The 24,539-nt window shown below is 30.4% G+C and overlaps 1 protein-coding gene across 1 annotated transcript in view; it reads left to right on the plus strand.

The window, feature by feature from the left end:
* The window catches only part of COL11A1 (collagen type XI alpha 1 chain), a 182,360-nt gene that overhangs the window by 50,778 nt on the left and 107,043 nt on the right, over positions 1-24,539 (plus strand). The window contains exons 6-24 of the mRNA XM_011368217.2: positions 2,006-2,122; positions 2,730-2,822; positions 4,673-4,927; positions 5,664-5,726; positions 7,200-7,241; positions 8,188-8,250; positions 8,996-9,070; positions 10,127-10,210; positions 12,287-12,343; positions 15,172-15,225; positions 17,767-17,820; positions 17,945-17,998; positions 18,200-18,253; positions 19,296-19,349; positions 19,468-19,512; positions 20,691-20,744; positions 21,316-21,360; positions 21,593-21,646; positions 22,172-22,216. Of these exons, the coding sequence (XP_011366519.1) occupies positions 2,006-2,122; positions 2,730-2,822; positions 4,673-4,927; positions 5,664-5,726; positions 7,200-7,241; positions 8,188-8,250; positions 8,996-9,070; positions 10,127-10,210; positions 12,287-12,343; positions 15,172-15,225; positions 17,767-17,820; positions 17,945-17,998; positions 18,200-18,253; positions 19,296-19,349; positions 19,468-19,512; positions 20,691-20,744; positions 21,316-21,360; positions 21,593-21,646; positions 22,172-22,216 (1,362 nt within the window). The remainder of the gene's footprint in view (positions 1-2,005; positions 2,123-2,729; positions 2,823-4,672; positions 4,928-5,663; positions 5,727-7,199; positions 7,242-8,187; positions 8,251-8,995; positions 9,071-10,126; positions 10,211-12,286; positions 12,344-15,171; positions 15,226-17,766; positions 17,821-17,944; positions 17,999-18,199; positions 18,254-19,295; positions 19,350-19,467; positions 19,513-20,690; positions 20,745-21,315; positions 21,361-21,592; positions 21,647-22,171; positions 22,217-24,539) is intronic.

Here is a 24,539-nt window from a genome sequence, read left to right on the forward strand (position 1 = left end):
TGAATACCAGGCTTCATGGTGCATTTAAATTGAATTATCTTTTTATTTCTTTATTTATTGTTTTTGTTTTTACAATTTATTATAGACACATGATTTTAAAAAGTATGCTTAATTTTAAAACTCTAAAGCATAAAGTAGACTGGAAAATCTTTTTTTGTCATTCTAGTTCCAGTTGGTAGCTAGTAATTATAGAAGCCCAGTATTTCTTATTTAAACATGAGTGACTATAGCTACAGAAATATTACTCATTAGATAATATTCAGTCTCCATTAATATCTATTTAATATGTATCTAAATTTAATATTTAATTGTTTTATTAACTTAATGACGTTATTAATAATGCTTGCATTAACTTTCCTAGAAACAGTTGGCATTATATCTTGCTAGCAGAGATATAAGAAATAACAATGTTTAAAGTATTATATACATGCATTTTTCTATTTTACCAAATTCAATACAAATTCTAATGAGAATAAAGTTTTGTTGAAATGCTTCAAATGTATATTTCTTGAAAATGAAGCTATTGCTATAGAAATAAAATTATTAATTTGTTTCAATTAATTTAACCCAATTGAAGTTTCGGACAATCATAAAGAACACTAAAGGCATGTCTATTTTTATATTTTAATATGACTTTCAGCTGAATCATCTATAAAATTCATTCTTGTTGCATTAAAGACCAGATGTACTGATCTATATTGCCAATGGATTCATTTTGGCCATGTCTCTTTACATGTCTTTGTGAAATTTCTACTCATTTGCTTTGCAATCTCTTATAGAGCTTATTTGAAGGCACAATATTCACAATTCTCTAAAGGACTTGGGATCAACAGTTATTTTGCTGGCCGATTTAAAGGGGTTAGTTGAAATGTCAAGAGAGGTTTAGTTGGAACATAACTGAAATTTTACCAGATGTAATACTTCAGAAATTCTAGATAGTTTGCCTTTAGCATTAAAAAATACAGATATCGTATTAGTTTTAGCTTGTTTAGTTTGCTGCTTAATATCTTATGCTATGCCTTACTGTATTTCTTTTTAATTAAGTCAGATTATTAATATACGTTTAATAATATCTACATTTTTATTTAAAACTTAAAATTTTGATAGAAATATTTGGTTTTGAAGGTGGACAAATTATTTTCCTTATACATTCAATATGTATAATTGTCTTGCACAATTATACTAAGAAACCCCTTTTCTCAACTAAGCTCTTTTAATAAAAAAATCTAATATTATTTTCCAGTGTAAGTTCAGTTTAAGTATTTTAAGTGATATGCTTTTTTTTTGGTAGATTAAAAAGGCAGTATTTTTAAAATTTTAAATACTATGTTAAATAAGCAAATACAATTTTGAATCTTTTAATACTTCACAAATATTCTGTGCTCATTTGGATCTTAAGTCTATAGCAAACTAGAGATTTCTGAATAAATTTTAACTTTCATTTTGCCATTGGTTCATGTATTTCAAATAGAATATAGACTCCTTTCATGTTCCTTGTATTCCCTTACCCTCCTTCTTCTTTTCATCTCACAATCAGTACAAAAACCCTTTCATACTTGGGAAGTTTATTCTCCGTATTTTTATTTTTAAATATGCAGCTTAATAAAAAAAGTATCCATTGAAACTCTTGTAAAATTCTTATAAAGAAGCCTTGTGTAATAATTTTTACAAACCAAAATTAACATGAATATTTAGCAGCTATGTCCAAATACATAATTGCTTTGAATTAATATTCAATAATTAAAAATTTAAATTAATATTCACACTTAATTTCCTCACCATCTTTACTATTATGCACTCAGAAACCTGCTTTGTCATTCCTGTGTTATTATACTCTGAATAAGACAGTATAATACTTCTATGAATACAAAATAACATTTAAATAACAGTATATCCTTGTTTCTTAACTTTTTACTCTAAGTAAAAGTTAAGAGGATTCCTACTTTATTAATAATATTACCTTCAACTAACAAAATTGCTTGATATTTTTTCCCTTGTAATGTAGTATGCACCTGAGGATTTAATGGAATATGACTATGAGTATGGGGAAGCAGAATATAAAGAGGCTGAAAGTGTAACAGAGAGACCTACTGTAGCTGAGGAGACCATAGCACAAACGGAGGTAAAAACAAAGTAGCACCTTTGTATATGGTGTCCTGCCGTTCGTCATCCTGTGGTTCCTTATGTCCGCTGTTCTTCAGACTTATCATAATCCTTTCATTCATCTGATTTCCGTGGAGCAATAACTGTGATTTTTATTTGACAGTAGCTGTCCTGAAGGAATGATGCTCATTTTGCTTTGCTTCTTCTTCCTTGCACTCGTGCTCTTTATTTCCCTTTTCACTTTATTTATGTGTTCCATTCCATCTTTCACCACATTTTACAGAAAAAGAAATCCAATTTCAAAAAGAAGATGAGGACAGTGGCCACTAACTCAAAGGAAAAGTCCAAAAAGTTTACACCCCTTAAATCTGAAAAATTTGCATCCAAGAAGAAGAAAAGTTATCAAGCAACGGCAAAATCCAAACTAGGGGTACAGGTAGCAAAGAAAAAGCAATCAAGATCTCTCCCAGATAAGCTGGAAGATCTCTGATGATGAGTCATTGTCCCAATCCAATTAGATAAATCCTCATTTGGCTAATACGATAACCCAGTTAAATCATGATTTACCAAAGTTTGGGATTACCTTACCTTTTTACTAATTACTTTTCTTTTGAATTTATTATTAGGCAAATATTGTTGATGATTTTCAAGAATACAACTACGGAACAGTGGAAAGTTACCAGACAGAAGCTCCCAGGCGTGTATCTGGAACGAATGAGGTAATGTTCACGGGTAGTATTAAATCACAGCCCGACATTTTTAAATGTGTAATATTTCTTGATATACCTCACTCTGAAAGAATCTGTAACCTCTGAAAGTTTGATACTTTTATTCATTTACTGAGATAGGAGAAACAATAGTATTGGTTCACTGTTACTAAAAACAATTCATTTGAAATCAATGTCAATTCATGTTTTGCATGACTCTTTGCTTCATGCAAATGTTACATTGATTAAACTGAATTGGCTGCTGTCATTTTCTGGATCGTTCTGGGATTGAACAAGCTTCTTAACATGTTGTGATGCAGGGTATTCACAACATGATCCTCTGTGAGGAAGAGACTCCTCTAAAGTGAAAATTGTATCATCAAAAGATACAATTACAGTTTATTCCATCTTGACCAATGATCATGCATTTTTATGACAACAAACATTCTGAGAAAATGCAATATTAGTAGATTTTAATAACTATTTACATATTCACACTTGCTTGGAGTGTTATGTTAATTATAGTTAAAATAATATAGCTTAACCCTTTCTATTCTTTTCTCTGAAAACCTTTAATTACTCATAGGTATAAATCTTCCTGAATTTCATATTATACATATATTCTGATCATGAAAAAATGAGTATACAATTCAGTTAACTTTGTTAAATTCCTGTCATACCTGGTATGAAGAATACCTGAGCATTTAGTTATTAGAAAATTTATATAACATGTGTCTCAATAGGCAAATGAACTCAGTTGCGCCTTCCATGCAAATAAGAAATCTAGAATAATTACATTTTAGTGTGAGAACAGATTTTAAGTTTTATCCACTCCAAATTAATCATTTTCCAAAAATGGGTATCTTAATTCAACATGTTAATTTATGTCCCTAAATTCATCTAGCTTTTTAGTTCAGAGCTATGAGCTAATTATTTAACCACAATTTTATTCACATGATATTGTATAATACTATTTACTTATTCAATAGTACTTTATCATTTAGATTCACTATGTCATAGAAAACAAGCTACTTAAAAATGAAATTGAAAAAGTAGCAAAATAAATTATTTAATTTCAACCTCATCAAAATATAATATAGCAAATAATTGCATAATAAATATGATTCAGATTTATATTATTAATAGGATTTATGAGAAAAAGAAAATTATACTCTGTTTTTCTGTATCTCAGAGGGAGTGTTATTGACATAATTTTCACTTTTTGGTGAATATTTATTCTCTATTCTTTATAAGCTTGTACAGTGATATATTTTATTTTATTGTCTTAAATTTTGAGAACTATGATTTATATTTTATTTGCTTTAAAGAACTCTTTAGTGGTATATAAAATACTTCCCTAAATGCCAGATACTCTGTGTAAATATTGCAATGATAAATCTCAATGTTGGCACTAATATGTTATTTTTGGGATTGAGAGTCAAAGTTACATGGCTTTTCTGGTAGCAATTGGATTTCATAATGATATTATGAGGTTTGGAAATTAAGCAAAGCTTTAACTATATGCATATTTTATTATTCAAATCTTAAACTATAAAATAAATCTCAAATTGACTAACAAGTTTTTTTCAATGGAAAAGCAAATACACATGTTGAATCCATGTGAATATTTGCGGTTTATTGGGAAAAGTGTTTTGAAAGCAATATACTCTTGTACATATCAATGTACAAAACTATTTCTTTCAATGATTCTGAAAGGCTATCTTTCCTGGGCTTCAGACTTGCTTGAGTAGCATTCAAATTGCTTCCCATCACATTCTATCAAACTGTAATTGCAAATGCTTACCTTGCTTTACTAACAGTAAACTTCATGTTCTCCAATTCCTTGCAACTTAATTTAATAGCCAAATCCAGTTGAAGAAGTATTTACTGAAGAATATCTAACTGGAGAGGATTATGATTCCCAGAGGAAAAATTCCGAGGATACACTATATGAAAACAAAGAAATAGACGGCAGGGACTCTGATCTTCTGGTAGATGGAGATTTAGGAGAATATGATTTTTATGAATATAAAGAATATGAAGATAAACAAACAAGCCCCACTAATGAAGAATTTGGTCCAGGTGTTCCAGCAGAAACAGATATCACAGAAACAAGCGTAAGTCAGTATTACGCTCTGTGTTATTGTGTGTCTTAATTTCGCAGTATTTTTATATTCATCTTGATGTCTTTTCTTGTTTAAAATATGGGCTGTGTTCTTATAAAATTTATAAATACTTATCACAACTAGGGCACCTTCATAGATTCTTCTTCATGGAGATTTCAGCAGTTGTATTTCCAGGCACGCTACTGAAGTCTTCATTTGATAGTGTGATCTTGAAAAAAATTGCACTCAAATTTTCTTGTTATTGATATGATTTAAAATATAATCATTATTATTCTTGTGGTAAATCTAATTTCTGATTTTTAGATTTATTTTATAACAAGTATTTTTTGGTGATGCTCAGCAATGCACTGTATTTATTATTATTATTTTAACCTTTGCCTGCCTTCACCCATATCACCACTCCCTACTCCCCTCCTCTATTTTATTAAATTTAACTTGGTGACAGTTTTTTGCTTAATGCCTTGGAATAATAATCGAGGTCTACAGATGTCTTGATTTTTCTTTAATATATCTTTAAGAAGCAATTGTTCAATCTCATTCAGTATTAATGTTTGTTATGTTTTCCTTTTTTTATTTTCAGCATTTAAACCTGTAATAGGTTTCTATTTAAAAAATATTTTAATTGGTTGTTTTAAATGCACTTAGATGATGAACTTCCTCATTAAAAAATATACTTAAATGGTATTATTTACTTAAAGACAGGCTACTTGAATTTTTCACTCAACAGATAAATGGCCATGGTGCATATGGAGAAAAAGGACAAAAAGGAGAACCAGCAGTAGTTGAACCTGTAAGTACTGGTGTGAATACGTTGTAAAGGTTGGCACAGTTATTTAATTTATATTATGAGCCATCATCACTCTAAATTATTATGTATGCTCATTTTTACCATGAAAAATTCTGATGTCCAAATGTTTATAATTTGTCACAAATAAGTGAGTTGGTAACTCACAAATAAGTGAGTTACTAGGGCAAGTGGAATTTCAATAACCCCCAAAATATGGAGATATAAAATTCTGGAATTAGCATGTGCTGAAATTTGTCTAGTCTATTTCTCTCATTTACAACTAAAGAACCTGAGATTTAAAGGGTTTAAGTAACTTTCCTGATATAAGTGTTTAGTGGTTGAGATACAACCAGACTTGAGCTCTTGTTTCCAGTCCAGTCATTTTTTTCTCATTTCTATGATTTGACATTATTAGAAATATTTTATTTTACATACATACTTATTTGTGTCACAGCCAAATAGTAAGTATCAAGTAATAATATAAAAATATTATTTTAAAAGTCATTTCCCTATCCTCTATTTAAAGAGCTTCGAATCATTCCTAAAGTGATTTTTAAATTTTAAATAAATGTTCTTACCCCTTAAGATACTGGTAAGAAGCAAATTCTTCCTGGAAACAGCTTTACTATTGTTCTCTCTAATGAGCAACGTGGAAAAACCATTGCATTGGAACTAAAGTAGTACATTTAACCATTTGCTTCAAAGTCATGAAAATCATTTCAGAAATTACAAAGACATAAAAATTTTTTTAAAAGGGGAGGGGAGGTAAGAATTAACAAGGAACTCCTATAAGGACATTGTTGGTTATCTTCTCCATTACTACAAAATCTAAGAAAGCATGCCAATGTACTCATCAAAAGCTTTAAATATATATTTTCAATATGAAATGCCTTTGTTTTGAAAATTTGCAACCAAATTTTTAAATGATAAAACAGTTTTCAGCAGCAGAATCATAAACATTTTAGAACTGGTTCTTATCCTGAAGTAGTACTATATTCTCTTCTCTACTTAAGAGCTTATCTCATCTTTATCCCCAATTCTGTTGTATGGACTTTTCACCCCTTTTCTGAATTAAAGTGCTTAGATGCCACTTCTATTCTTTCATCCACGCTGCCAACATTTATTAAATTCCTGCTTCATGGCCAGCATTATTCTGGGCGCTAGGGAAAACTTGGTTCAATGTCTATTTTGCCTTTCTTGGGAGAGCTTAGCATATTCTCCTTGTAATATTACTTATCTGAATATTTATTTCCTTGACAATTAGTTCACAAATTCTCTGAGGACAGGGACTGTGTCTTCTATAATTTTGAATTTTCTCCCTTCCTCATGCAAAAATGTTTGTAATTGGTTTCGTCATAGGAATGGAGAATTTCCTTTTTAAAATGTGATGACATGGTGCTTTCTTAGAGCTACTTAGATAAGAGGTTAGGGGTTACATTTCCCTAGTAACGATTCCTCATCTTTCTATTATTACAGGGTATGCTTATTGAAGGACCACCAGGGCCGGCAGGACCTGCGGTATGTAAACGTTTTAAGATTTTTCTTTATAATCAGATATAAGATTTCTATTATGTTTTTGAATTGATACATTCTACACCAACTTATGTATTGAATTATAGAGGCAAATATGTATTCAGAGGACCTGGTGGCTTGAACTGCTTTTTTATTTGGCTATCCGGATGATATTCTTTTGAGAGCAGTGGAATTAAATTTTGTTTTAAATATCTTTGTTGCTTTAATACATCTCCATCTTCTAACCTCATTTTCAACTTTCTATTTGAAAGTTATAAAAGTAAAAAAACAAAAAATCCTTATTTTTAGTAAACAGATATAGATGTATCTCAGTGAATGGAGCTAAGAATTCTAAGTAGACTGTAGCTGTCTTATCTGTACTACTGAATAGAGTGATTATCGGTTCCATTGTCCTTTCATAGTAAGTCTGATGTCACTCAGTATGGCTTTATTCTCAGGTAGTTGTACTAATCTGGCTTTGTGAGAAATCCTCTATCTTTTGTGGAATTAATTAAAGTCTTGTCATCTGAAATAAGTATGTTGATAGTGATGCCTTTAAATACTTTTACCCTCAAAAGAAAATGTAAAAATGCCTCTAAGCTAAATGATTTCTACATTTCAACTTTGCTCTCTAATCAAATGAGTCTTCCATTTTTCAGTTAAGAGTTGAGAAGCAGCCTCTTCCTCAGGGACTTTACATTGGGGAGTTCTTCTTTCCTGTTTTGACTTGGAATGTTGCCCTCCCCTCTGAGAGCAGCTTCATAGAGAAAGAGTTGAGATAACTACAAAGTGGTCCCTATATGTTGCCTTTTCATAGGAAGATAAATAGGGCACTTGTTTGAGAGTCAGCTATTTATTTATGAAATATAAATGAGCTCCGCTTTGATTTGAATTTGCCTGAATACTAATGAGATCAGGAATTTGACTCAGATAACGGTTTATTTCTCTGTAGGGTCTTATGGGTCCTCCAGGTCTACAAGGCCCCTCCGGACCCCCTGGTGACCCTGGAGAGAGGGTAAGTGAAGGTACTCCTCCTGACAAAAGAATGTAACCTATATTAAAAAATTAAAATATATTCTACAAGGTTAACATGTTATCCTTCTCACTAAGGATGGGGAGAGTCTGTAAATTCTATGTTGTGAAACATTTTGGTTAACTTTTCTTCTATAGTTTTAAAAGATAAAATATGTGCATTTTATCTATGCGATAATTAGTAAAAAAAAATACAATTTTATTTTTAGTTGATTTTCATGTTGCTATGAATCTATTACTTTAGATTCAGTTCTTCAGTTTGAATTCAGATGTTTTCCAGAGTATTTAATTGGATGCTGATAGAATGAGTTAATAAGCCTAAATTCTAATTTGAGGATCACAACTTGGGTCACATGATGAAACAGACCCTATGGGTATTTAATTGGATGCTGATAGGATGAGTTAATAAGCCTAAATTCTAATTTGAGGATCACAACTTGGGTCACATGATGAAACAGACCCTTTGTGTTAAGTCTCTCTAAGACTTTCTTATAAAATCCCTTTACCTTTTTTGCCCATCCTTGTGTAGCCAATAACTGTTTGGATTATTAAAATAATGTAAAACTAGTGCAATGAACTACAACCCTTGCTAGGTATACTTACTAAAAGAAGATTAACTAAAGAGGTGAGGACAAATGCAAATTAGATAATATAGATGTATTAAAAGTTATTCAATTCCTAATAAATTTGATTATTTATTGATTTTGATGATTTTATTTACTTTCTAGGGTCCCCCAGGACGTCCTGGCTTACCAGGGGCTGATGGTCTACCTGGTCCTCCTGGTACCATGTTAATGTTACCAGTAAGTTTTTTACTGTCATAAAGATGACTTGATATTTTGTCATCTTATTGCTGAAAAATATTGTTGAACCGTATTACGAGCAATTAACTAAAAACCATTGTATGCAGTAGAGATACTTGAAATCAAGCAGCCTTTGGAAATTAGGAGAAATTTTCCTAAAATAAAATTTTGCTAAATATCAATCTCTCCTTTAGAACTAAGGTTTTATTATTTGATTACACTTTTGACAACAAAATTTAGAGTTTTTGTTAATATTTCCAGTCATGTACTTTATTCTGAGTCATATAATTAACATGCATTTCATTTGTTAACATAATTTTAATATACTATTTATCACCATATAGACAATATTTAATACTTTTTTTAAAAAGATATATCTATAGTGTCATTATTCATTGCTAAAATTATTTGCTTTACCATAGTTTCTTTTTAAAGTTCTCTGGGGAAAAAATAAGATTTATTTATATAATTGTAATAACATTTCAAGCAATAATTATGTTGAGTGAGAAATTGACATGCTGCATTTTGAGTTAAAATTTAAAAAAAACTTTAGAATTTTATGGAAGAATATAGAGGATCGGTTTTTTTGGTGTAATTATTTAAGAAAAGGTAAACAAAATGAAAATATCTCAAGGATTTCCTCTGTGTTCATATAAATTCTAAAAGTTTTGCTCAACAAAATAGGAATAATATATAACTACCACTGAACTTGGTACATTTGGAATTTTTACAAATAAATGATTAAAGTGGGCATTACATGTGTAAATAAAAAATGCATGATGACTTATTATAGAGTTTTCAGAAGTTGTGGAATTTAAAATCAGAAAGGAATCTCTAGTCTCTTCTACAAATGGTAAAACATGGTCCAGAGAACTTTCATAATGGGCAGAAGGAGAATTAAAAAAAAATCTGGGTATCATGCGTCATGATGGAGTTACCATGGACTTTTGTAAAATCTCACCCTTTTAAGTAAGTGTTATCTAATAATTATCTAATAATTAAGGCAGCTATTTGACAAAGGCTAATGTTGCGTTTCTTTATGTTACTTTTCCTTAGTTTCGTTATGGTGGTGATGGTTCCAAAGGACCAACCGTCTCTGCTCAGGAAGCTCAGGCCCAAGCGATTCTCCAGCAGGCTCGGGTAAGAGAGAATTCCAGGAACTGGAGCCTATGTTAAATTGTGTGCACACGCCATCTGGAGGGAGCTACTATTATGAACAAAATACTTAATTCTGAATAGTATATTGAATTTAGATGAAAAAAAAGGCTAAGATTATATCTATTTATCTATAGAATTATTCTCTTTAATTGAATATTAAAGTTAAATGACTGACTCTTGCCATATTTCCACATATAATTCTGGTAATAATACACAAACCATAACACACACATTTTCTAAATTATTTTCAGAGTTCTGATGGATTTATACCTAACACTCTCTTTTACATCTAGTTTTTCTCTAGTAAGGCATCAGGCAATGAATGATTAATTAATAAAGAGAATAACGTCAAAGTAATTTTTTCCACCTAATATTTTGGATTATTTAGGATATCCCAAATAATCCAGAAAAATCAAGTTTCTTAGGAATTTTTGTATAGGAAAGAAAACTTCAAATATATATTCTAAGTTCTAATCATTGTAATCTGTACTATTTTTCCAAAATCATTGTTTATAATTCTTTGTCAGTTGAAAGCTTTCACTGTCTGTATACTTTTAAAACATATAAGTATATCTATTTTTAATGAGATTTATTGTTAAAATGTACATAAGGAAATCAAAAGAAGAGACCAATAAAGAGTTGAAACTCACGTAATACTTTTATTCATAGTTTAATTTTTTTAAGGAAAAAGGAAATAAAGGACTTACCATTGACATAGTTATGTGTACCTACCTACTTTCTAAATGATGTAAATCATGTCTGTGATAACTTTTTATTCATCATCATGGATTTATTAGTGTATAAAAATATCTGAAAATATAAATGAAATTTAAATTCACTATCGATATTCGTTTATATGTTTATTAAGTATTAATCTGGACAGATGCCATTATTTGGTACCTCATGTATAAAGACAATGAAATATTTAAATATTTAAATATTTGTTTACTAAACCTTGGCATATACAAATCTAAAAATACTTAAAATAATTTACTAATGATTCTTAGAATTTATCTTATATATTATTACTTGTTCGATTATTACTTTGAACAAATTTAAGGTAATTATTTAAGCTTAAAACTTTTATGAGGGCATTGAATTCCTCATTTTGTTAGTCGTTTAATCTATTTGGAAATAGACAGCAAGCATTATAATTCCAATTTTTCAGATATTTAATCTCAAGAATTAAGAAGTATAGTGTCAAAAATCTCATGGTGAATCAGTAGTGGAACTTTGGATATCCTGCTGTTTTTATCTTGTGCATTTTTCTAATATAATTTTACATATTTCTATTATAGTATTATTTTTGATACCTGTTTCAAAAATCTAAGTACCCATCTTCGGAATCACTAATATTCAAAAATAGCACACTATACTAATTTGACATCTGTCAAATATTTACCCTTTGAATTCTACTTGTTCCAGCCTTTTAAGTATGCCAATTTTACATTTCTAATATTCAAATATCGATAGTGCATGTAACCAATCTATGCCTATGATACACAAAATAAATGTATTTTTCTATAGAACTTTAAATTTGAGATTTATCAAAAGAAGTGTACTGTCGTAACTCTGATCAGTTTTGCTTTTTGCTATCTGGCTTTGTCATCTTTTTTTTTCTAAAATATTGCTAGAAAATTTTTATTTAAAGCACTTCCAATTATTCACCACTAAATGTGTTTTCAATGAGAATTGCACCTATATATTTAAGAGAGATCTATATATTATTCTGAAATACACTTCAGAGTAGAAAAAAATCATATATTAGATTTATTATTCTAAAATTTATTTTAGCTTTTGTTATTGAATAAATCATAATTATATATAGTACGAGATTATATATGTTACAAGAGTTTTAAAAAAAATCTGATACTTATTTAGATCATTGATCATTCTAGAAACTTATAATTCTTCAGTAATCAGGCACTTTTTCTAGCATGTAGATATTATACCTGTTTGGATTATCTGTTACTTAAGGTAGCCTGTACAAATGAATATTGTGGTTTAATATGCTACTCCAGTAGAGCATTCCTGAGTTTGATATGTTTTATTTTCTAGATTGCTCTGAGAGGTCCACCTGGCCCAATGGGTCTAACAGGAAGACCAGGTCCTGTGGTAGGTTACCAATAAGATAACGTATGTTTAAATTCCTATAATAGCAGTTCCTTGTATAACTTTGGCCAAGCATTGTTCAATTCTCTGGCTGATGAAACTAGGGTGCATTTACCTACCTATGCTTTTGTTTCCATTTAAAAACTCTATTTCAATTTAGTCCTCAGTAAATTTTGTAGGATCCCAACAGAGCTTCTCATCGATTTTACAATTAATGGAATAAATAATTTCTATTATAAGTATTTGTTTTGGTAAAAAAAGTGTTTCTACTGTGTTTTCATATGACTTTATATGCTTTCAATATGCTTTATTAAAATAATGGTAGTTATAGAAATCATTACTCCAAACATTAAAATCTTATATTTCATTTACTTAGTAGACACTTATAGCAAAATATGTTATTCAAATTTGAATCAGGTAGTCTTCTAACTAATGTTTTACTCATATTAGGATGAGAAATATGTATTTTATTCAAGAACTTGTTATAAAATTGTACATAAATTTGTCTTTATGTAATTCAGTCTTGAAATTCAATCATATGAGCTTATGTGGAACATATATTCTGGCAATATGTTTCATAGAATTCAAATTAGAAAAAAAAGTAGAAAAGTAGAAAATGTTTTTTCCCCTATTCTGTTAACATTCTAAGTACATTATCAAGTTTTGTCATGTATTTTTACTGTTCTGCCTTGCAAAATATAAAATGAAACATGGAAGATCCCATGTCACTTAACAAAGGAAGAAATAGGGTTAATATTTAATTGCTAGTGATAACTCAAATTTACCTGACTAAGGAAAGTATGCTAGTGCTTTACAAATTTAGGGGCAGAAAAATTACCTGTATATTTTAATAGAAGTAAAAGTTCCTGGGGCCCTGAACTTGAGACTCTGATAATGCATGTTCAGAGTAGGAACTGGCAAATCATACTTTTAATGAGTTCACCAGGCTAATTCTTTTGGTCACGAATGTTTGGGAAACATTGACATGTATTATCTAATCTAAAAACATTACTGTAGAATCTCTAATACTGTATTTTTTCAAGAGAATTTTCCTATTTATCCTTCTGACAAACACAAGCCCAGTGGGTGTGTAGAGGGTGAGGGCAGTGATGAGTAGAACCAATGAAAGCATATAAAATTAGCATTTCCTGTTTTCACCAAACAATAATTAAGGGTCAGTCATTCACACCATTTTGGCAAAGAGAAAACATTAACAACCATATACACATTCTCAATATTATATCAAAGTCATTGTTATGGAAAGTATTAGCTTTCTTAAATATTAGAGGTAAGTATTGAGAGAAAATAAATTATATTGCTTCTTTTCACCATTTTTATTACTATCATTCCTTTTCTCTAAACAAAATTGTTACAGACTTTCAAATATCTGTTAATGCTAGAGTCTAAAAAGTATTTTATACATCGAGATTTTAAAAAGAAATAAAGTCTACATCATTATTTTATGACATACATATGTACATTCTTCCAATGAAAAATTCCTTTACTTTATTGTTTTTTTAATTGCTTTTATAGACAAGTGGAGGTTTAGATTATAAAATATGCAGGAAAAGTAGAAAATGTTTTTTCCCCTATTCTGTTACTGTCAATTATTACATGACAATTTTTAGAATAAGTGTTTGGAGAAAGCAATTATAATCTGTTGAATAGGTAGTATTTATATACAGAGAATATAATGCAGTAAATTAATTAAAAATTAATTGACTGTCCTATAATTGCATTCAATTCAGTGATTAATAACCAGAGTTAATGTAGAACCCAAGTTTTTCTCTTGAAGAAATTTACTTGCAAGAATTCTTAATTAGAAGTTTGAAGGTCATCATTCTTGCATTTTTCAAGATTAGAATATTTGTGTTATTGACTTGCTGTGTTTCTTGGGAGTCACATTAATAGTTATTTCACTTTGGAACCACCAGGAGGCTCTAGATATCTAACATTTTCACAGCATAATTTTACTCTTTTTGTAATTTGATTTAATGCACTATTTAATTGATTATGAATTTATTTAAACAAATCAGAAACTTTTTAAACACACAAAGTATGTTTTTAAAGAATGAAGTAAGTATTATCCCCATGTTCAATTTTAATGTTCTAAATCTTTTAAGGGGGATGAATGACCTAGTAGTATTTATTTTTAAAATTCACAGCACCTTTCTAAAATGATTTGATATTTTTTCCAGTTAATGTGCTAGGCTTTTGTTGCACTTTTTGAATTATTTTAAAGTTTGTAAAGGGTGTTTGTCATAAGGATTTATTTTTAAAGGAAAACACAGATCAATCTGGGAAAAAATGCTTTGACATTATTTCAGGACACTTGTAATGATAGCAATCATGTCTGTTTTTGACATTTTATTGCTATAGAATTTGGTGTCTGATAAATGTCTGAGAATAAAAGAATAACATTTTGTCAAGTCCTTGCTGTACAAATAGATTCAGTATACCTGATTCACTGAATCGCGTTGCCTGTACTACTCCACATGGTGTAATAATAAGTAATGTCTTGTGTATCATCAGAAGTGCTTTGATGGTACACACATTAAAGAAAATTTCCATGTGATTTCATGAAACTGTATTCCATGTAGTTCTGTTTAAAATAGAGTCTTTTAACTATAGCTCACACACCGGAATACAATCAAAGTCTGAGAGGAGATGCTTTTAAATCAAAGGACTTGACAATTTTATTGTATTAATAAAATCATATGAATTTAGTGAAGTACATTTTGAATAATGTTTAGTTATTTCAAGTGACAATGGTAGGATAAAGATAAGGAAGTGCTAAATTAAATGATTATATCCTCGCTTTTTCTCTCCAGGGGGGGCCTGGTTCATCTGGGGCCAAAGGTGAGAGTGGTGATCCTGGTCCTCAGGTAAAAAAGTAATTTCTATCACTTATTGTATTTTTACTTTATCAGGTCTGGTAATGGAAGTATCTAATAAATAAATTACTTACATTACCTTTAAGCTCATATCAACTCTTTTCACTGAAAAATTCCTAGTGACTGGTTGACTGCCAATAACTTGATTAATTTAAACAATGTTAAAGGAAGATAAACCAGGATGGGAAAAGGCTTAATGGTATTAGGCCTATGGAATATTAAATTGATTGGAGATAGCATAAAGCAGAGTAGAACTAGTACAGCTATACTTACAGTGGCTCTGCTTCAAGCCCAGGATTTTTCTTGTGGAGCTAAATCTAATATATTCTCTCAGACAGGATATTTATCATATTTAAAAGAAGCCAACTTCAAACTGTCTATAAAGTTGAAGAAATTCAGAAAAACTGAGAACATTTGAGCTGAAATTTAAAAAAAAAAAAGATCTTAGATTACATTTATATGGTGTCTGATTAAAAGTATTACTTTTCCTTTAATAATAAGAAAGCAATTCAATAGATGCATATTGTGAAATATACTTATTCTAGAAAACAAAAACAAAAGGCAATATATATTTAAAATGCATTCATTTTTAGATGAAAATGTTTCTTTATATGCTCAATAAGTATAAATTGAGACTATAGTGTAGGAGCTCTCAAGTAGCCAACCACTATTGTTTTCCCTCTTTTTAAATTAATTTTATTTTAAAATATTATAAGGTACAATTGAATTTTAACACCACTACATATTCTTTGCAGTCCCCACCACAATCATCAGGAAGAGAACAGTTCTGTAACCCTCTAGTTTTCTTGGTGTCACCACTTTACCCTCACGTTCTCTCCCCAGCCCTAATTCCCAACAGCCGTTGGTGTGTTCTTCATTGCTGCAGTTTTGTCTTTTCGAGAATAACAAATAAATGAAATCATTCATTATGTAACCTTTGATTCTGGCTTCGTTCACTCAGCGTAATGCCTTTGAGATTCATCGGAGTTGATGAATACGTCAATAGTTTGTTCCTTTTTGTTGCTGAGTGGTATTTCCTGGTACGGATACACCACAATTTAGTTTGAAATGAGGAAAAAAAAAATTTTCAAAGAAAATTAAAAAAGATATTTGGGTGATTCAGAGGTTGGTGGCTTTCTTTTTATGCTTGGTTAATATTGCCATAATGGAATGGAAAGGATTTGCAACTTAACTGAGAATTGCATAAAAATTTAAAATAACTACTTGAAAATCCAAAGAATTTAATCTTTTGCAAAGATTAAGAACTTTTTGATGAAACTCACCTCTTTACAAAACAGATAAATAGAGAATGGATTTTGCAGTTGTCCTGGACTCCTTAATTCCAAAAAGGTGCAATGTCAAATGAAAGATCATTTTCATTAAAAAAGAACAAGATCTGCCCTGTTACTAATTGCCCCTTGCCTTCCAGCTGGGGTATTATATATATACACATATGTATACACACACACAAACACACACACACACACATATATATATGTTTGTGTATATATATTTTTAAAGCCATACTTTTAATCTTTAATTATTAGACAATCTTCATTTCATTATCTCTGTGATCAATATTTTGCAGTGATCATAAAAATTATTTGTCATTTCAAATGTGTGTTACATTTTCTACCACATTCATTATGTGTGTGTTGTTAATATTAACTTAAAAAGGGTATAATTAATTAAATATAAAGGCTTATATAATTTTATACTGGAAATACATTTGATCTATATTAGCTGTGTAATTTTATTTTTAGAAACCATGTGTATCAATCTCCACAGAAGACATTATATGTTGATATACCATTGTATTATACTGATTCAAGAAAGAAACATATTGAGAATTTTTAACTTTTAATCTGACTTGGCATGATGATGCCAGTCAGTAATTTGCATTAGGGATTGCCAAATCATCCTCCAGCATTTTGTAGATGATCGAAAAACCATGTACCAGGCATTGTGCTAAGTTATAGGAGCATTATGTAGAAAAAGACAGATTTAGTCCAAAACTGCAATAGTTAACAGTGTAATGGGAGATTCAACTGTTAAAAAAGGCAATTATAATGCAATATAATAAACAAAGTAAAAGAATAATATTTAAGAGAGGACCTCCGAAATATAAAGGGAAAGGTGAAGGCCAATGGATTAGAAAGAGAAGAATAAGATGAATGGGCTAAAAAATGTTTCAGTCAAGGGATGTATAAAACCTCATTTCGAGAATAAAATAAGTAAGGATTTTCTAAAGTTTAAAATGTCACTTGTACTCCTTTGTTTAAATGAAATCACATGTCTGTATAAACTTAATAAAATATTATGACTCATTTTTTATAAGAAACCATTTAGAAAAATTGGCTCTCTTGCTTTCTGTTTTATCTGGACTTTTACGTAAGAAATAATTTTGTTGTGTTAAAAAGATTAAGGTAAAGCTAAGAGGATATAAATTCCTAAGACCATCTCTCTCAATGTGGTTTGAGTTTATTGATCAAGAATTTTGTAAAATGAATTAATTATGATGTTTTGATATAGGGCCCTCGCGGTGTTCAAGGCCCACCTGGTCCAACGGGAAAAGCTGGAAAAAGGGTATGGCTGGTTTTCATTGTGTATTTTGAGGGTATTTGAAATCATCAGTTGTTTTGTTTTGTTTTGTTTTTACTCTGTGCTAGCAGGAATGCCTTTTGCTCAGACCTGTTCTTGGCATTGTCAGGGCCGTCCAGGTGCCGATGGTGGAAGAGGAATGCCAGGAGAACCTGGGGCAAAGGTCAGTAGCTCACACGTTTATATAGTCCGATCATGTATGTCAGTTCACACCTGAAACTTTTATATTTTAAAATCACATTTCTTGATATGAAAAAATATCTCACATTCAAATAACAGTACTGAATAAGACTGGAAATGTGTGGTGAGGATAATGATGATGATGATGGTGATGATGATGATGATGATGATGATGATCTTACAGGGGGATCGAGGATTTGATGGACTTCCAGGATTGCCAGGTGATAAAGGTCATAGGGTAAGATATACCATTCTGCTACTTTTTATACAGGATATTACAAGAATATTATGAAATATTTTAGACCTTATACACTTTAGGAAATAAGGAGAAGAAAGTTAATTTAACTATTTGTTAATCTATTTAGTAAATTATTAAATCTACTAGATACTTGAAGAAAGATAAGTAGAATTATACATGTGATATCAATATAAGTTCTTTAATTGTTTTTAGATGTTAAAATACTCATTTTATGCAAACAGGTTGAGGTGGAATCTTTTTCTACATCTATGTGGAAAATATAATTACAAAAGAACAAATGTGGAGATTTAATTTTGACTCTAATTTTTCTATGATTACCTCAATTTCCCTCTTACATTTTACATTTGTAGAGCTATACTTAAAAGAAGATATCTGTAGGCAATCTGTCATTAGTATAACAATATACTGGGCACTGTATTTTATTATACTAAATTAGATGGTTTCGGGAACTAGAGACACCAGAGGCTAAATTAAAAATCAAGGTAGGATAACCTTTAGGTAAATTGGAGAATAAAAAAAAAGTAAGAAAGAAAAAGAAGGAGAACTCTACAGATGTCTAATAAGCTACTTAATGTATGCTTACTACATGTCAAGAAAAATATGTAAGCTTCTTTTTTTAAAAAATCAAAATTCTTTTAGTCTTCTAGAGTTGGCTGATTTAATATGAATTATTTTAGAATTGGAAAAAAATAAATTAAAATCACCATAGTATTTATGTTTAAAACAATCTTCAGCAAAATAGTTTTTAATGGTTTAGCTTGTGATAACTCGATGTCTGAAAATTATTTTAGGTATGTAATTTAAACTTTTTTGTTTTTAATTTAGGGAACATTTTCATAATATATTAATATGTAGAGCTGGTTAGTGTGAAATTATGATTTATCTGTGAAATGTTCTGAAGAGAGAAAATAAAGCATGTTTTTCCTGCCAAATGTTCCGTTATATTTGGTGAAAGCTATAGAATAGACTTTCAAAATTCTACTTTATTTCACATTCTAATCGTATTTTATCTATTTGATAGGGTGAAAGAGGTCCCCAAGGTCCTCCCGGTCCTCCTGGTGAAGATGGAATGAGGGTACATTAAAGTTTATTTTTAAAATAAATATTTAAAATGAAAACATAGGAGAACATAATCGTGTTGAAACAATACATTCTTTAATTGCATTTCCCTCCCATTTATTTTGAAATGATAGGGAGAAGATGGAGAAATAGGACCCAGGGGTCTTCCAGGTGAAGCTGTAAGCAACTTTCTTTCTTTTTATTGTTTGGAGGAATAGTTACTGATGTTACACATGTAAAGTCAATAATAAACTTAGATGACAACTGCTGTTTTACCTAAGCTAACCAGGTAATTGTTATATAAAAAAATTTTAAACGACACATAGAGCTTTCTTTTTATAGAGGAAGTCTTTGACAATTGAGAAAAGAAATGTAAAATATAACATCTTGTCAGATAAGAAAACCTTTTCTAGTTTTTGTTGTTGTTTCTGAGTTTTGTTCTTTTCTTTTTTTTTTTTTTACCTCGGCAGTAACTCTAGAATCAATTTATGTTTTTAGGATAAATTAATCATATTACCAGAAGAAACAAAAAAATGGGGTGTTCAGTATGCCAGGTATAAAGATAAAATGTTCTAGATTATATTATTTTTCACTGAATTTTACCAATGAGAAAACTGAATTAGCAAGGTTTACCCAAAGCTAGTTAGTTAATCAAAGAGACTAGAAGCCTGCTTCCTAATTCTGGTCCTACTTCGCCACGTTATAGAGCCTGTCAACTCAAAGACATAAATAATAGCTCATGCGAATATGAGAAACAGTAAATTATTGTATTGACTTTTCTAAAGAAAGCAATGAAGGCAGGGCACGCGAAGGAGGGGGGAAAGAAGAGGAAAAATCAATTAAGTTTAAACAAACATAATTTAAAAATAATCTTTTCTCAGGAAAATGGTTTTTAAATCTGCATACATAGTTATCTGGCTGTTGGTTTCATTCCCTCAGTCAATATTCTCTCAAATGGAATTAACCAAAATGTAAAACAAATGAGAATCAGGACATAGTCTATCTGATTGAATAAGATTTAATAAGATTCAGTGTTGCTGTTCAAATCAGAAATGACACAAAAGTGGCATATTTAAAGTATTAAACTATCTATTTTTAAAATTTCCCACGATTCATGTGTAAGTCTATAGACTCAAAGATACATGGTTTCTGTACTATAGACTACTGGCTTTTGGGTCAGTATAAAGACGAGGTATTTGTGTGTTACATAAAATGGTATTTTAAACACCACTTTCAGTGGGTTAAGATATGATGTACAGATAACTTAACTTTAAACATTACATTAAAAGTTCTTCACAGGAAGAGGCATGTTTTGAGGGTGTTTCTTATTAGGACAAGCTTTTTTTTTTTCTTCTAGGGTCCACGAGGTTTGCTAGGACCACGGGGAACTCCAGGACCTATAGGGCAGCCTGTAAGTATTGCTGAAACATCCAGGATTTTCTAGGGAAAGCTTGTTGCTGGATTCTTTAAAGGCTGGAGGTCGTGAAAGTTTTCTATAGACAGCCAAGTGTTTACTGCCTTGTTATATTCTAAGACCTCATGATGCTGCCTATCAATTTAACTGATCTCTTCCTTTGAGTTTATTTATTTTAATGTTTCATGTCAAATACCCAGCACAGTGGAAGATGCTGCTAAGTTGTCTCCAATATGGACATGGATAGTAGAGTATACATCTTGCTTTTTCCCTCATTTTCATTAAATCCTAAAATGACTTTTAGTCATCCCAGGCTAATGGGTGATAATCTATTATGAGGTTAGTCTTTTTGATTTTCTGTTTTAGCATCTAAACTTATAAACATATGTGTGTATGTGTATATATATATATATGTATATATATATACACATACATATAAATATATATATATATATATATACACACATACACACATGTGCATGTATACGTGTGTGTGTATATATGTATATATATATGTATATATATATATACATATACATATAAAAATAAAATTTTTTCTTTATCGAAGGGTATTGCAGGTATAGATGGCCCTCCAGGACCCAAAGGGAACATGGTATGTGGAAAATATTAATAAAATAACTCATTTCTCCAAACTTGTTGCTAAATGCAAAATAAAGATAATTCACATTTGCTAAGTAACTTAGCTCCTGCTAGCATTAATATTTTGCAAGATTTTCCAGATTTTCTATAGGGGAAACTAATGTGGGGACTACTTTTCAACTGAGAAGAAAAAAATTATTATTTGAAATAGCTTCATTAAAGACTCTTATATTTTCCTTTGGAAGGGCCCCCAGGGGGAGCCTGGACCTCCAGGTCAGCAAGGGAACCCAGGACCTCAGGTAAGTCTAAGCCACCACAGCTCCTTTGAGATAATGAGGTAAGGAGTTATCTTTTTATGAGAAAACTGACAGCCTCAAATTTTTCTATGTAGAGCTAAATAAGTTTGTGATGTGAAAGTAGGAAGATAATTCTTTTTTAAAAAGAAATTTTTGAGCAAATGTCCAAAGGCCTCTTTCGTCTAAGAGAAAAATGAGTCATTCAATGTTCATGGAATGTCACGACGAACCGCCATGCCTGTGGGAGGGTTCTGAATGGGATCACATTACTAATACCTTTGACAAAGTACAGCACTCCAAGTGTGACATTCTTAGCTATATTAATTTCAGAAAGGTACTAATCCGATTGCCAAAAGAGTAGCTGTGTAAAACTGCTCATAGTGTTCCAGAACTTTCTGAGGAATGCAGGGAATATATAAAGATTCCCATAACTCATTTCATGTGAAATAGAAAGCTAAAATTTACTGTTCTAAAAGTGTGTTCTTGTGATGTGATTCCTGACATGTGAAATAAATTCTTTTAATATAGGGTCTTCCTGGTCCACAAGGTCCGATTGGTCCTCCTGGTGAAAAAGTAAGTTACTCTGTTCTGGTACTGTCTGGTGAACACGTTTGGGTTGTCAACCTTTGGCAGGTGTAAGGCCTGCTTTCTGTTTTTAATAGGATATCTAGATGGCTCAGCATATAAGGAATTAATCTTAGGTTAAACTTTGAGAGTACAGTGTGAGAAGACATTCATACATTTCTGAACAGTAAATGATAAAATTTCTCATTTGGGTAGCTTCCAAATGTGACATTCTTAGCTATATTAATTTCAGAAAGGTACTAGTATGAGTGAATGTTTTCTCTTTATTTTGGTTCTTTTCTTTCTCATTATTAAAAAAAAAATGTAATTAGGTTTGCTTTTTATAAAAGGTCTGAAGCAAGATCTGATTAAGGGAAAATTGCAAAGTTATCTTTGCCACCATTTCTTACATATAGATGACAAATGATGTTCTTGTTAATAATCCAATGTCTGGATCAAAAGAAGACTAAATCTTTAATTAAAGTGATGTCTTTATTTCCCTGATCTTCTCTGCCAAATTCTCTAAGTAATATTTCCTGTCCCCTGTAGTAAATCACAATGTTAGCTGGTTCTTTCTAATACCTTTTTTTCCTTATTTATGTTGATTTCTGTGAACATATAATTTAAAAAATTCACAACTTTAATGGGAGTGTAATTTCATATCATAAAAATTTATTTAAGTGTACAAGTCAATGATTTTTAGTCTATTTACAGAGTTGTGCCACGATCAGATTTTAAGCATATTTATAGCGCCCCAGAAAGAAACCCCATGCCAAATTTGCATTTATTTCCTCATTTATTTCCCCCATGGACCTAGGCAACCCCTTGTCTGTTTTCTGTCTCTATAGATTTGCCTTTCTAAACATTTCACGTCAGTGAAATATATGAATGAATTTAATACATGAATGCATATAATACGTGACCTTCGTGTCTGGCTTCTTTCATTTAGATTAACGTTTTCCAGTTTATCCGTGTTGTAGCATATGTCAGTACTTTGTCCCTTTTTATTGCCAAAATGTATTCCATTGGTTGAATATGCATTTTGATTACTTATTTAGTAGTTGATGGACCTATGAGTTGTTTACATATTTTAGGTATCATGAGTACTGCTGCTGTGAATATTTGCGTAAAAGTCTTTGAGTAGACGTGTTTTCATTTCTTTCTGGTAAATACATAGAAGTGAAATTGCTAGGTGATATGGTAAATTTATGTTTAACATTTAAGAAGCTTCCAAACCGTCTTCCAAAATGGTCGTGCTGTATTTTCTTCCTATCGACAATGTATGAGGATCCTAGTTTCTCCAGATCTTCGCCAATACTTGTTATTGTTTCCTTTTCTGCTTCTGGTCACTTTTGTTGGTGTTAAATGGTATCTCTTTGCGATATTAATTGGTATTCCCTTAATCACCAGTAATGTTGCACATCTTTTCTTGTGCTTATTTGCCATTTTCTATATTTTCTTTTTTCTATATCTTTCTAAAATATATATTCAAGTCATTTGGTAATATTCTAATTGCTATTTATCCTATTATTAAGTTGTAAGAAATAACATACCAAACTTAAAATACTTTTTTTCTGTGCATGTTCTCTATATGAGTGCTATTGGAAAATGGCTTATGAATTTAAGATGTTAAGTCTCATAGGTGATTTTAAATCTTTATTTTAGAGCAGAGATTTTAATCTGGGCTGCTCATACTTTAAATTAGCTCATCATAACCATACTATATTCATAATAAATTACACTCTCTAGTGCATGTGCTTATTAAATTTTCTACCATAATTTTATCATCTATGCATTGGATTCTGAAGAAGAATTTCTCTTAAGGAAAATTGATATATCTGAATTCCCTTTCTTTAGCCAAAGGTAAAATATGGGATCAGGTTCACTGCACTCCTTGTGGTAAAAAGAAAGCTATTTTAAACACAAGCCACTTCTTTCTCTGTTCTGAACATATCCAGCTTGCTGGTTCAAAGATAGTGTCTTTTCATTGAAAAGAGAAAAGGAAATAGGTATTATTTTTATCACGTGTATGGTATATACTTTACATGGCATCTATACTGCTTTTATTTTCTTTATGATAGACTTATTATGATCTATTTATTTTGGCTCAAAGCCTGTCTCCCAGACTTGGTGAATAAGGTTTACAATTTGATCATGGTATAATGTACTAATTAAATATAATTTAACTAATGTTATATATTTTTAATTGCCAATAATTTATATATTTTGTACTAAGATATTACAGGCTCCATTTTTATTATATTTGTGATAAAATATTTTATACAGTTTAAGTTAGTTAACTAAAATGGATAAGATAACTATAGTGTTTCTC

This window comes from Pteropus vampyrus, unplaced genomic scaffold, assembly GCF_000151845.1.
Source record: "Pteropus vampyrus isolate Shadow unplaced genomic scaffold, Pvam_2.0 Scaffold6, whole genome shotgun sequence".
In the NCBI taxonomy this organism is placed as follows: domain Eukaryota; kingdom Metazoa; phylum Chordata; class Mammalia; order Chiroptera; family Pteropodidae; genus Pteropus; species Pteropus vampyrus.